The 14,747-nt window shown below is 42.2% G+C and overlaps 3 protein-coding genes across 3 annotated transcripts in view; 2 read left to right on the top strand and 1 right to left on the bottom strand.

Moving 5' to 3' along the window:
• The window catches only part of LOC306940117 (serine/threonine-protein kinase NIM1-like), an 805,056-nt gene that overhangs the window by 665,358 nt on the left and 124,951 nt on the right, over positions 1-14,747 (bottom strand). The window lies entirely within an intron of this gene.
• On the top strand, positions 1,597-2,715 carry LOC306939478 (putative inhibitor of apoptosis; the record flags this gene model as incomplete). Its single annotated transcript, XM_079524066.1, has 1 exon — positions 1,597-2,715. The coding sequence occupies one exon, from the start codon at positions 1,597-1,599 to the stop codon at positions 2,713-2,715; it is 1,119 nt and encodes a 372-aa protein (XP_079380192.1).
• Positions 3,265-3,855, top strand: LOC306939477 (transforming protein RhoA-like; the record flags this gene model as incomplete). The annotated part of the gene is made up of 1 exon (XM_079524065.1): positions 3,265-3,855. One exon carries the CDS (start codon positions 3,265-3,267, stop codon positions 3,853-3,855), a length of 591 nt encoding a protein of 196 aa, XP_079380191.1.

The following is a 14,747-nucleotide window of genomic DNA, read 5'->3' as shown; positions in this document are numbered from 1 at the left end:
CAAAATATGAACGCTTTTTGGATCATGTATCGTATAAATAAAGTAAGTAAGTAAGTAAGCTAGCAAAATATTTCTCCGTTTTTTTCCCGGATTGTTTCCAGGGGGGGGGGGTCAGAGTAAAAGCAGCCATGTCCTTCCGGCACCCCAGAGCTCCTATTTTGAAGGAATCCCAGGAATGATTGTGTTTAAAGTTGGTTAATTCCTTATATGTAAAGCGACTTTGGCTACTTAGAGAAGCGATATATATATTTGAGCTATTATTATTATTATTGGTGTGACAGTTCAGAGAGAGATGTGCCACTATGTCTGTCCGTCTGTGTGCAATCTTTATGCCCATACAGTATAGATCTCTATCTGTCCCAGTTATATGGAGATACCATCTGTCTCTGTCTATGCCCATATGGAGTTCTGTGTCAGCCATGCCCAAATATGGAGTACAGGCCAGTTTATGATCGCAGTGCTATGGCATCATATTGATGATATCAGGAAACTCCATATATGGGGATTTATATATTTTTGTCAATCCACATAATCTAGATGTTCTAGATCTAGTATGACAGAGATACATGGGACACAGACAGAAAGGCACAGATCTGACCGTTATGCCCATATATGGTCATGCACATATGTCCATCAAATTCCTTCACACGTGCCAATCTGACCTATATGCCCATATATAGGCATGGGAATGCACTGATGACATCAGGGATCCACATATATGGGCATAAAAGGCCTCTGACAACGCCCCCAAAACTATGACTCACGGGTCGGATCGGTGGGGTCCGCTATGCGGCCGTAACTCTAGATGTGCCTAACATGGTGATAAACACCACTGTGTCCATATTTGTTAATTTTGGTTGCCATGGTTACCCGATAATGTTGATGAACACCACAGTGTCCATATTTGTTAATTTTGGTTGCCATGGTTACCCGATAATGTTGATGAACACCACTGTGTCCATATTTGTTAATTTTGGTTGCCATGGTTACCCGCTAATGTTGACGAACACCACGGTGTCCATATTTGTTAATTTTGGTTGCCATGGTTACCCGATAATGTTGACGAAGATCACTGTGTCCATATTTGTTGATTTTGGTTGCCATGGTTACCCAATAATGTTGACAAAGACCCCTCTGTCCATATTTGTTGATTTATGGTTGCTATGGTTATCTGATACTGTTGATCAGAGTGCTGGAATTTCTGATGTCATGATGTCATGGATGCCCAAATATGGGCATCCATCTTAGCTTAACTGGGAGAGTGTTCGTTGGATATACAGTCTCCATATATGGGGATATCCGACTAGGACGCCAGGACTATATGATATATAGCATGTCTAGTATGACAATCCCTATATTTGGGCCGCCCGAGCCGACCTAGAGCTGATATCAGATAGATGCGGTAGAACCATATATGGATAGATCTAACTGGCTTAGTCATTATGACAAGCCTGGTCATCGGAGCATATATAAAGGGTAGGCTTCAGGGAGAAGGCAGAAGTCGAAGCATCCTGGTTTAAGTTCTAACCGGACACCACTGCGGGGGTCCTAACCTAAGTAATCAGCAATACAGCCTTGAGCTCTTTTATACTAGGTATGATCAGAGAACAGGACCGTCTAGATTCTTTCAGATCATGGACCCTCTCTATCATTACCCCAGCGGAGTTGGCCAAGGCTGGGTTTTACTACATGGGATGCGGTGACAGGGTATCCTGCTTTACTTGCGGGGGGCAACTGAATAATTGGGAACCGGGTGACAAAGCTGCCTCAGAACACCAGAGGCATTACCCGAACTGTCGATTCGTCAGAGGACATGGGGCCGACAACGTGCCCCTAGATGAGGATCTCAGAGCCGGGTCACATGAAGTATTATCTGCCTCTCAACACGGGGGCGACTCGTACCTACGGGAAGCGGTGATGATCACACAACAAATGCGCACCTTTATGAACTGGCCTTCCCATGTTTTTGTCCGACCTGACCAGCTGGTCGAAGCCGGTTTTTATTACATAGGTCCTAGTGATATCGTGAAATGCTTCTATTGCAGTGGAATCTTGGGATGCTGGGAGCCCGGGGATGATCCTTGGGTGGAACATGCCAAATGGTTTCCCACATGTAAATTCTTGCTCCAGGAGAAGGGATGCGAGTTCGTTTATCGGATCCAGGCTCGCTTTCCGCAGCTCTTTCAACGAGACTACCAGCGTCCTGACAGACAACGCTTCGGCAGTTTGACAGAGTTCATAGAGCCCGCACCGGCGATTCTTGATCAGATCGAGGAGCGTTCCGATGACACGCTTGCGATGAACACTCCGATGAACACTCCGATGATTAAGTCTATATTGGAAATGGGCTTTAGTCGCAGCCTGGTCAAGCAAGTGCTCCAGAATAAAATTCTGACTAATAGAGAAGATTTTGTCTCAGATTTACTGAGTGCCCAGCATGTGAATGATACCGCCTGGATTCAAGATCTCGAGACCCAGACGACTGAGGCCGCATCGTCAAGTCCAGGTACATCGGATCTACCCATGGAGGAGCAGTTACGTCGTCTACAAAATGAGCGCATGTGTAAGGTATGCATGGACAAAGAGGTGACCATTGCGTTTATACCATGCGGACACCTGGTGGTATGTGATGCATGCGCCCGTGCCCCCTCTCTACGACAGTGCCCTATTTGCAGAAGATCAGTAAAGGGGACAATGAGGACCTTTCTCTCTTAGAATAGATTCCATTGCAATAAGATTACGGGTTTTTGGCTGTCCACTCTCTGTACTTGGAATGATGTATGAATTTAAATAAATGATATAATTAAAAAAAAAAACTCGTGTTCTGTGTCTTACATTATCACCATTTTGTTGCAGCCACATAGCACTATGCGGCCGTTTACTGTAGTTCAAATGCAATGGCCACATAGTGCTATGCGGTGATATTTCATTAAAACAGCCACGTAGCACTACGTGACTGTTTTGATGAATATACGCGAGACTGCCACACAAAAAAAAATGTCCGCATAGTACTATGCGGTGATTATAAAAAAAAAAAAGAAGTCGAAGCATCCTGGTTTAAGTTCTAACCGGACACCACTGCGGGGGTCCTAACCTAAGTAATCAGCAATAGAGCCTTGAGCTCTTGACATGATGCTCCGTCACAGTGACATCATAGCTATATGGTGCGAGTGTTAGCAGTGGAGCTTAAAACAGGAGCAGGCAAGAGGGTTGTGGCAGTATATGGAGAAAGTTGAGAACCCATTAGAGCAGAGATCGGCGACTATGGCAGACGTTAAGATCGTAATAGTGGGAGACCATGCCTGTGGGAAGACCTGCCTATACAAGGACCACTTCCCAGAGCCAGATGCCTATGAACCTACAGTCTTTGAGGTCATACCTCGTAACATTGAAGTGGATGGCAAACCGGTTCAGCTAACGCTTAGGGACACGTCCGGCCAAGAAGACTTCGACAGACTGCGTCCTTGTTCTTACTCGGAGGCCGATGCCGTTCTCATGTGCTTCTCCATTGATAGCCCCGACAGTCTGGAGAACATCTGGGAGAAGTGGGTTCCAGAAGCTAGATTTTACTCCCCCGGTGCTCCCATTGTCTTGGTGGGGAACAAAATGGACCTGCGCAACGACGAGCACACCCGAAGGAAGCTGGCCAAAACGAAGCAAGAACCTGTGAAACCGGAGGAGGGCCGTGAGATGGCAGACAGGATCGGTGCCTTTGCGTACATGGAGTGCTCTGCGAAAACAAAGGATGGCGTGAGGGATGCTTTTGAGACGGTCACCAAGGTCGCACTACAGAAGGAAACCAAGGCCGCACTACAGAAGGAAAAAAAGAAGAGAAGCAAATGTCTCCTAATGTAAATGGCACACGAGGACAAACAAACAAAAGAAAAAATAAACATTAAAGTGCTCTAAACATTAAAAAGTTTATAGACTTGGCTGCCATATGACGTACACACACAAATTATTTTATACTACAGTACAGGTGTATTTTTTACTTTTTTGTCTCAAGCAGAATAATAAATAAACACAAAGCAAAGGGTTTTTGTCAGTATTCATTTTTGAAATTATAGAAAATCATTTTCATACTTGAACACGAGTAAGATCTGCCACATTGAAACACATATAGTAGGCCTATGTGATCTGAGAGGTCAGAGAGAAGGAACCGTCATGTGTCATACTTGCCAACTACAGTGCTGTAGTACTGATATCTAAAGAATGTTTCCATAGAAACACTTGTGCACATCAAGGCCAAAATGTTGCACTTCAGACACACAACATTTGTGCATATATGATCCCAAAGCACAAATGCAAGCTAAAAAGACTGGACAACTCACAAATGGAAACCCAGTGTTTTTGAGCCCCTCCTATGTCCAGCTTTTAGTGTGCATGTAAACATAAACTTTGTCCTAACACAAACATTAAATGCCATTGATAATTAATGGCCAGTTTTGAGTGTTTGTGTAAACACAAACATTAAAAGACTAATGATTGGCCAGAATGAGATGATGTATGATGACGTATGATGATAAGCATCCCTCACTTCACACAGGTGTGATTTTTGAGGGGCGCTAGCCCCTCCTATAAACAGCTTTAATGTTTGTCTTTCAACGATGCTTGTTTAAGAAGACAATAGACAATGAAGAGACATTTTGTTTTGAGGACTAAAACAAACCTGTTGCTTAAACAAACATTATGTTGTAATTGATGTTGTAAGATGATAAGAGCTCCCCTCACTTCAGATTGGTGTGATTTTTGTGTAACTAAATAACTAAGAATCTGAAGAAAAAAGTCCTTGGATAGTGGTGTTTATTTCATTTACATACAGAATCCAAAGTGCGCTCTGCTCCCAGCCTTGTCTCGTTTGTCTGACGACCATGCAGCCTCGTCTCATTTCTAGCTCCCTGTGCATCTCAGACAGTCTGTTTGTCTTAATGTTTGACTGTCGGCGTCCCTGTGCGGGCCTCTTTTGTTCCGCTTCCCCTTCACTTATTGGCGCGCTTAACGCTAACGTTAATTAATATAAGCTCGACATGCAACATTTTGTCGCTGTCAAGCATAAACCTTGTAACCTCTCTCCATGAAACTTTTAATGTCTACTCGGTAGAGGATTAAGTTTTATTCAAAGACTATAACTAAAACTACATCAAAATGTGCTATCAAACTCAACACTCATGCTGTAACTATGACATTATAACATCAGACCCAATATATTGATACCAGACTCAAGCAAATCATAAAATTGGGTACAACTAACACTGGTAGTTATGGTCACTTACTGTGAGTCGGTCAATATGCCCATATATTGGCATACACTGTCACTGATGACATCAGGGATCCCCATATATGGGCAAAGGTTTTACACTGCAATACAACCTCTACATATTTATATGGGAATGCCCATATATGGGCATATACTGATGACATCAGATCTCCATATTTGGAGATCTCTGATGACATCAGGGATCTCCATATATGAGCATACAAAGTCAAGGATCCCATGCCACATGGAGACGCCATCATCACAAAAGATGTCATCATCACAAAAGACTCAAACAATCATAATAAAGATCCATATATGGAGTTCCGGGTTGACCATTATGTCCGAATATGGAGTGCAAGTCGCTACTCCATATTCTCTCTCACTCTAACCAAGTGAGCCATGGTTAATTAAGTAAGTAACCATGGCGATCTACCGCGGTCAACGATAGATGACGTGTCAGTCAAATATGGAGATCAACATGCACATGATGTCACAAACAACCACATGAACCAAAATGCACATATATGGGGATTTGATTTTCAACAAACACTGATCAGACACACTCCGCGCGTAGCAGCCGGACCGTTTAAAAGAACCTCTACTGTTTAAAAGTGAGCAGTTAACTGTCTTTTCAATTAAAAACAGACAGACAGACAGACAGACAGACAGACAGACAGACAGACAGACAGACAGACAGACAGACAGACAGACAGACAGACAGACAGACAGACAGACAGACAGACAGACAGACAGACAGACAGACAGACGGCTAGTCATTGGAGCGGTTAGGCACGGCTCAAAAAGCCTTTTCATTACGTTGCCTTTCTAATGCTGCTGACTTGCTGTACATGATTCTGAAACCCAACAGATATCTCCAATGACCCAAGTTTGTGTGCGCTCCAGCTAATCTAGCCAAGAAAGAATCTTTCCTGGGGCAGAATGCAGCCACATAATGCAGGGAAGAGATTTGGCTAAACCAAGTATCATTCTGTGAAAGTTGTTTACCACTGGCACAAACAACATTTGTGCCCCCGACATAATCAGATTCTAGAGTGTGTCCTTGAAAATGCCAGTTTATTCATGCTGTGATATGCTGGGCATAATCATGGTGTAAACTGTAAAGTAACTAAGTATGGTACATATTTTTTATTTTAGTTGAGTATTCTACTCCACTACAATTATTTGAAAACATCAGCTACTATAGTTACTTTGGACATTTTCATTATTATTACAAATTAACATACATTACCGACATTTTGGGCATTTGAAAATAGCAGATCTAAAAGCTCACAATGCAGCGCATTCAAAATATTTGTATACATTTAATTTGAAAACTTGTGAAATTGGACATATGTGCCTGATGACTATTTTCTACTTATGGTACTTTAAATACATTTTGATACCAATACTTTTCTACTTTTACCCAAGTAAAGTTTTAATTCCTGACTTTTACTTGTAACAGAGCAATTTCTACATTGCAGTATTGATACTTTTACTTAAATTCAAAATGTGAGTACTTTTTCCACCACTGTATTCTAGTCTCTCATTTCCAATAACGGTCTTAACGTCCAAAACTATGTGAGATTTCTCAGATGAGTTTAGGCAGTCGGCACCATGGCACCATGTTCCAGTCTGCTTTTTCCATATAGCCCAGGGGTTCTCAACGTTTTTGGCCGGGGACCCCCGGAAATGCTTTGGCAATGTCTCGGGACCCCCGCCCCGCCCCCTCCCGACCCCCAATATAAATTGACTGCTACAATAACCTTAACCCATTTTGGGCGGGAACCCCTTTTGGTGTTTTAAGCATTGTTATAATTTAGCTATTGAAAAATAGCAGATCTACAAGCTCATAGCGCGCCACCTTTTTTTTTCTTTTTTTTTTTTTTTGAAAATAATTTGGGGACCCCCTAAAATAATTTGGCGACCCCCCGAGGGGTCGCGACCCACGGGTTGAGAACCCCTGCGCATGGCACGATGTTCCAGTCTGCTTTTTCCCATATAGCCTGTCAGAACCCATGGCACCATGTTCCAGTCTGCTTTTTCCATAAGCCTGTCAGAACCCATTGGACAATCTAAACTCACGGAGCACTGAGAGTGAAAGTGAATATTTGTCTTGGCTTCCAATGTGTCAGGGAGAAAATTAGCCATGTGTTAAAATAACAGCACAAAGTTCTGCAGTAATGTAAATGCCCTCTTCGAGAGTGTAGTGTGTGCATGTGCGTGTGTGTGCATGTGTGCGTGTGTGTGTGTGTGTGTGTGTGTGTGTGTGTGTGTGTGTGTGTGTGTGTGTGTGTCAGCTGTCTGCTGGCAGGTAGGTAGTGTAGCTGGGTTGAAAATGCAGGCGCGTTTTCATTGTAATATCTCACCACAGCTATTAACGTCACCACGCACACGTGCGAGCACACACACACACACACACGCGCGCATGTGCATGTGCATGTGCACACACAAAGGCTCAGCCTCTCGTCTACCAACCACAACCCTGGCTTGGGGGGGGAAATGATTTTGGTTTTCCATAAGAATGATGAGTAAGGCAGAGTGAGTTGCTACATTTAGTTTTCCACAATATTTTCTTCTCTCTCCCTCAACAACCCCCCTGCGCTAAAGTTCCTGTGCTTTTCTTCACATTCACATTCCACGGCGAGGAATATAAAAAAAGACTCCATCCAGGCCGTGAATAAAGCCACAAAGAAGTCCACATGATATATTTGTATCTACGCAGGAAATAGAGGATTAATAAATAACCGAATATAATAATTCAATGAGCCAGGTTGCAGTCTGCAGGGCCAGTTGGGTTTCCTCCCGTTGACATGTGCTGTAAATGAGCCTACTAATATCTTTCCCTGCGTTTGCACCGATGTTGCTTTTGCTGTAGTCAATGGACCGCGGCCGCAGGATCGAGAGGCAACGGTTCACGGGCAAAAAAAAATATCCGGGAAAGCGCAAATACAGGCAATGTTTCATATCCAGTGAAAAAGACTATTCATCGCCGTCTGCACTCTACCCTTCAATTCAATGGTTTCACTGCGCCCCTGCATGTGAGCGTATTATAGTCAATGGAGCGTGTGGTCATTGAGAGGCAAGATGGCGGGAAAGACACGGGGTTGTGTCGAGGACGTGACAGAGAGCTCAGGGGGACTGTGGGGACAAACCACAGTCATTACACAGTGAAATCGGTGGATTAAGTGATTAGTGAGAGTAGCTCATATTCCAACAGCAATCTTTCCAATGATTGTTTGTTCAGTAACAGGGGTCTCTCCATTTCCTTCGTACAGTGGTTCCCAAACTTTGACCCAAAAGAGAAATTAAACATTTACCCGGGACCCAAAGTAGTGAAAATAGCAGATCTACAACCTCACAGCGCATCGCTTCGCACCGCATTGTGAGCTTGTAGATCGGCTATATTCACTACTTAATTTATTTATTTTCTAATTTATGGAATTTCTTAGATTTTTCTTTTATTTCTTCATGAAATTATTGAAAAAGATAATTGAATTAGTTTTTAATTCATGAAAGTATTTTGGGAATGTTTTTGAAATAATAAATAAATGTAGGAAACAAAAAAATAAAGAGAGCCTTAAAAATGTACGACCCACAAATGGGTCCCGACCCAGTGTTTGGGAAAAATGCTTTAGCAAACAAAAAATACATTTTCAGGTCGGGATACCAAATTGATCCAATCAGCAGAGAGAAGTCGTACAGGATTTACATGGATTTACTGTGTGCACATGCAGGGAACTAACTCTATGGTCTCTTTGTATAGTATTTGCAGCGCTGCATCATGGACGCTGGCCTCCAGACAGTACAGATGTCTTTGTACACAGAACATGTCAGTGAGGTGGGGAGGATGTCCGCCGCCCACCACTGCCACCAGAAGTCACCATCAGATTCTGTGTCAGTGACGTCTCGGGTTCCCTTTATTCGGACCCGCTGAACAGAGGCGGCGTATTAAAGCCTGTCTCTCCCAACACACATATCAAAAGATGCTGCTGGCACTTTGTCAAGACAAGGATGTAATGTGTAATGAGATCTCGGCTGTTCCGAGTCAGCCCCTGTGAGAGTTCCCCCTGCCAAATGTCTGAGGCCGGCCCGTGGGTCAAACCTTCTTTGTGATTTATGTTCTTCTTTATCAGATATAATGAGCGGTTCTCACAATTAGCCCCGAGCCCACGCTATCAGAAGCCGGGCTCGATGTCAGAGGCGACCCGACGCACACGCAGCTGCCTTATTTAACGACGGCGGAGGCGAACGCAGGGTTCCTGTTTAATGGGCGGATATCGCAGCTACGGCCACAGCCGTGGCTCGTTACGGCATCTCATGAGAATGGCTCTCACCTCGTCACCACAAAGCGCCAGCTCTGCTTTTCGTGCCTGCGTCCCCTTTCGGCCTTTGAGGTTTGGTGGGGTAGGTAAATCACCTCTTCCGAGAACCAGCTTAGTGACTGTAGGTGTCAATGGCCTAGTCGTGAAACAAGAGATTCAAGCAAACGACGATGCATCACGCAGTCGCACATGTTAGCTTAACATCAATAATCTTTGTTATACTGTTAGTCAGATGTTAATGTTCAAGATAGCTACAGTAATAAAGAAAACATGATCAAAGACTGAACAACGGGGAGTTGTTTATGGCTCAAATGTTACCCCCATCTTGGTTTGACTATGCTAGCCCTGTAATGAATTTAGGCAATGACATTGGTTACGGTTGTAAATATTGTGACTTCACAGTACCAGTAGCCTCCTACAGTGTGTGCTCAAATCTTGTGTTCAGCCAAGACAAAGAGCCTTGATAAGAAAAAAGATTGAATCACGTGGATCTTGGGATCCACATGGGAATGGTGTGACTCCAATGTTGATCTCAGACTTCATGTGACCAGCCTGTGGCATCACTCATCCATGACAGCAGTCTATGACATTACTGCAGTGGTTCTTCAAACTTCATACTTGGGCCCCAAAATCATTTTGGGGTCTCCAGATCATTAGTTTCATGTGTTCTCACACAAGTGACAATGTAAGGACTTTTAAGACATCTTTAATCCGAAATTGGCAAAATATTACGTAAGAATGAGGCAAACATTGTGACAACAGCCGAACTACAAGCTCACAACGACTTGTAGTGTGATGCATTGTGAGCTTGTAGTTCGGCTATTTTCACAATATGTGGAACCGAGTCAAACAAAATGTAATGCCTACTGCTTGTCAGGGTGGGGCTCCCCGGTTCAAATATGATTATTTCAGGGGGTCGCAGCCTGAAAAGTTTGGTAACTTCCTTACAATTTACAATTTAGTCATAAGCAAAGTAAACGCATACAGCAAATACAGAGAGCCAGTGTACTGTCGTGCATCAGGGAACTAGGATCACGACGAGTAAACCAAGAACCTAACATCAGACTAAACAATTACCATCAAAATTACTATAGGATACCACCAGGTAAACAACTGACCTAGCATCTGTTTAAATAATCTGAAACTTAAACAGATAACCAGCCAATTAGTGGTGTGGTAGTCAAGTCAGCCTATTAGATACAGCCTATTATACAGTATACAGTACTGTATTGTGGCTAAGAGGCCTACAAGAAAAATGCACACAAGCCATACAGAAATAGACAGCATGCATTAGTAATAGATCCAACAACATTGTCATACCAGTGTAGAGTATCAACTATAAGGAGAAATAGGTTGGATTGTAGAATAATATCATGCGCAAGTCACAGACAGCACAGGACTCTCACTCCATGAATTCATATTACAGTAGGCAGCTACAAGTAGCATACACAATAACTATTCACAAGGATGCAGGCCACAGCTACAAATAAGGCCCCTGGGGAGAGAAGGCTGCTCAGATATGATACAAATTTGTGCAGTGTGTGTCTAATGGGCCTTTCCACAGACGAACACAATCGTCGCTGTATCTCTTTTTTTTCATATTAGAATATGGTCCGAAAATGGGCAGTTTTGTAGAACAAATTCATGTTCCAAATGTCCTATGAGCACATTAGCAAACGCAGGACCAATACTTGAGCCCAGAGGCGCCATAACACCGACGGCAGAAATGTTAACTAACAAAATCAAAATCACAACAAAATACATCTATTTTTGCATCCAAAGAGCATGCATTGTTTTTGTCTGTGCAACGCACACGCACATGCACACGCACGCACGCACACACACACACACACACACACACACACACACACACACACACACACACACACACACACACACACACACACACACACACACTTTTACTTTTAGTACTGTACATTTTTATGTCAATATTTATTTTGTACTTTTACTCAAGTACATTTTAAATTTCTGACTTTTATTTGTAACTGAGTATTTCTATAGGCCTATTGCAGTATTGATACTATTACTCAAGTAAAAAAGTGAGTATTTTTTCCACCACTGGCCTCACGCCCATTGTGGACATTATCTATTGTCATAATTATTGCCAAACCCCAGAAGGAGAGAGATAGGCCTACTTCTGGGACATGCAGTAGTATGCACTGGGTGAACACGTTTCATTGAAATGACTGGCCAGGGATTTTTCTATGCCTCATCCAATTCGTATATGGATCAATGCTCTATATCCACAATTCTACATCCCATGACTACAAATCCCATAAAAGCATTCCATTGCTGTCCATCTGGGCTATGGGACAGCAACCGTGCGTACAGATCCTGATGAAAAAAAAGGAAAACTTCCTCACTCCTTGCATACTCCTTCCTCACACTAAGTTCTGTTCATTTTACAGGAGAACGTAACCTCCATGGTCCAAAAATATCAACCAATTAACTGTTACCACAGAACAGTATTCCCCATATAATGAATGAATTGCCTTTTTGAAACGTCCATGTCATTTTACATACACAGCAGAATAAATTACATGTTACTATATGCTATATATCAAGGCCAAAGTCACACTGTACTGGGACACTTTCAAGTTGGTTTACAGTTCTCTAATGCAGTGTTTCCCAACCTGTGTGCCGCGGCACTTTACTGTGCCGTTTGATGTGTCCAGGTGTGCCGCCTGATTTGACCGAAAATAACACTAACCCTCCCCTGAAAGCAATATTATAGCTACTGGGCTGCAGACTTCCTATTGTTGCGTCGTTGTTGTTGGCACACGTCTAACCATTAGACGTGCGATAACGACGGAACAATAGACTCTAACGACCCTCGGCCATTGAAATGTTAATGCAAAAGAGATGCATCCAGAAGACACTACATTTCGCGCATATGCACGTAGACAGCAGACACATACAGTCCTACATGTCCCGACCCAAACACTGAGGAGGTAAAGTAAACGTGACGTTGTTGTGATTAAACATAATGTGCCACGGAAAATAGCTGTCCAACTGTCGCCTCGTTCGGCCAACACAATATATCTCCCTCCCTCCACAGAAGCTCAGTGATGCCTGATTTATTCTTCGTCGTACACGTGTTCCATGCTGAAAATGGCTGATTTACAAGCTCACAACGCGTTGCGGACGCAACGCGTTGTGAGCTTGTCGATCAGCTATTTTCAGCACGTGGAAATATGCAGGCTGTGAGAACTGAGACCCTTCACAATAAAAGCATGCAGCTTTCACAAGTTGGCCCATAATAAAGACAAGGAAAAGGATTAAGAATTAGGTGGCATTTCACATTGCATATGAGCTATTTTTTGAGCTATTAAGGAATTAATTTTGTATTATTAAATCCCCCAAAGTTATTTTATTCAATAAAGTCTGAGGTTCTATATGGCTATGGGCTGTGGTACTGTGGTAATAATAATAATAATAATAATAAAAAAAAAAGAAAGAACGAAAAATAACAAAAATAGTTCATTTTTTGGAACCATGAACTTTAGTTAAAAATATATGAATATATGAATATATGAATATATGAATATATAAATATATAAATATATATATATATAAATATATAAATATATAAATATATATATATATATATATATTATATACACATACATACATATATGTATGTATATGTATATAGATAGGCCTATACACCGTATATCTAGGTGTGCCCTGAGATTTTTAGGCTATGAAAAGTGTGCCCTGGGACAAAAAAGGTTGGGAAACACTGCTCTAATGAGCAAATATGGGACTGGGCAAAGTGTGTACCTTGAAGGAATTGCCACTCACCTCCCAGTGATTGTTCTTTTCTTCTTTTTGGCTCTACAGTGTCAAAGACACTGCAATATGAGTCACTGAGAGTGAGGGGGAACATATCACTCAGCTTGCTATATGCATCTACACATGACTATATCATTCTATCTATTTTTTTTAATGAGTGAGTTTTTATATGGGGTGCAGTGTTAGAGAGAGGGGGGGGGGGGGGAGTAGGACCTTCACCAGATTGTATTCTAGGTACATTTAGGAGACCACTGCGTTGCGTGCTAATCTGAAAGTTTTGATTGTTATATAGTTAGTGAGCAAGTCAGAGGTGATTTTAGGAGCTGAACCATTTAAGAGTTTTGTAAACCATAATTACTTAGCAGTTTGAAATCAATTCTGGATTGAAGTACAGACGTAATTTGTTCCAGTGAATACAATGGCTGCAGCATTTTTAGCTCAGGTATATAGACAAATATAGACAAATACAGTCTGTAAATATTTAGATAGCATGGGTTTGATGTCATTGATTGACTAGGGTTCATAGCCTACCATTTAACCTGATTCCTTTAAAGGAAATTCAGTTAAGAACAGGGCCAGACCAGAATTGTCAAGAATGTTAAGTAAAGAATCAAACATCTGAAAGTCCAACTACACCAAAATTCTGAGTTTGCATCAATTATGAGACTAAATGATGGACTTTCTTTCTCTGCTTTTTCCATTAGAGAAAGTATGAGTTAAATCCCACTCTACAATTAAATAAAAGTTCCCACAAGGACTGTCTCTAATTTTCCTCCCGCTCCCATCCTAATAAATATCACTTAATATGTCCAAGATAGACATAAGCAACGTTAAATTAGATGGATGTGTAATTCCTCCCCTAGCTTCATGTGGAGACACACAGTGTCCTCCTGTGACTCATAGCCTTCTCATATATCATATTTCCTCTGATTCCAGACTTACATAAAGCAAGGCTCTAAACCACTCTTACGGAAGACGTAGAACTATCAATTATAGGACAGTCAGACATGACCAATGTTTGGTCATGACATCGCTCACTGGGCCGACCGTGTAATGATCTCCCCCTCCAGCGTTTAATAATGATTTAATGGACAGAGGTCAACTTAGATAAACAGCGCAGCCTCATTCTCGACTAGGATAGCTACTAATTACACCATGCAGGGGTCTGTTTCAATACGAACAGAATGGTAAATAACCGGGTGCACAGTATGACCCCCATATGGATGCAGCTCTTGGGGTCTATCACCCCTGAATGACACATAGGAAAGCTCTTAACCACTTAGAGCAACACTTTCATGTTCTACTACCTGATGATTCGAATCCAGGTCCTAGCTGCGCATAGCGGATTCGAA

This window comes from Electrona antarctica, assembly GCF_951216825.1.
Source record: "Electrona antarctica genome assembly, chromosome: 16".
NCBI classification, from domain to species: Eukaryota; Metazoa; Chordata; class Actinopteri; order Myctophiformes; family Myctophidae; genus Electrona; species Electrona antarctica.
Note: the sequence above shows the minus strand (reverse complement) of the source record. Positions and strands in the feature narration are given on the sequence as shown.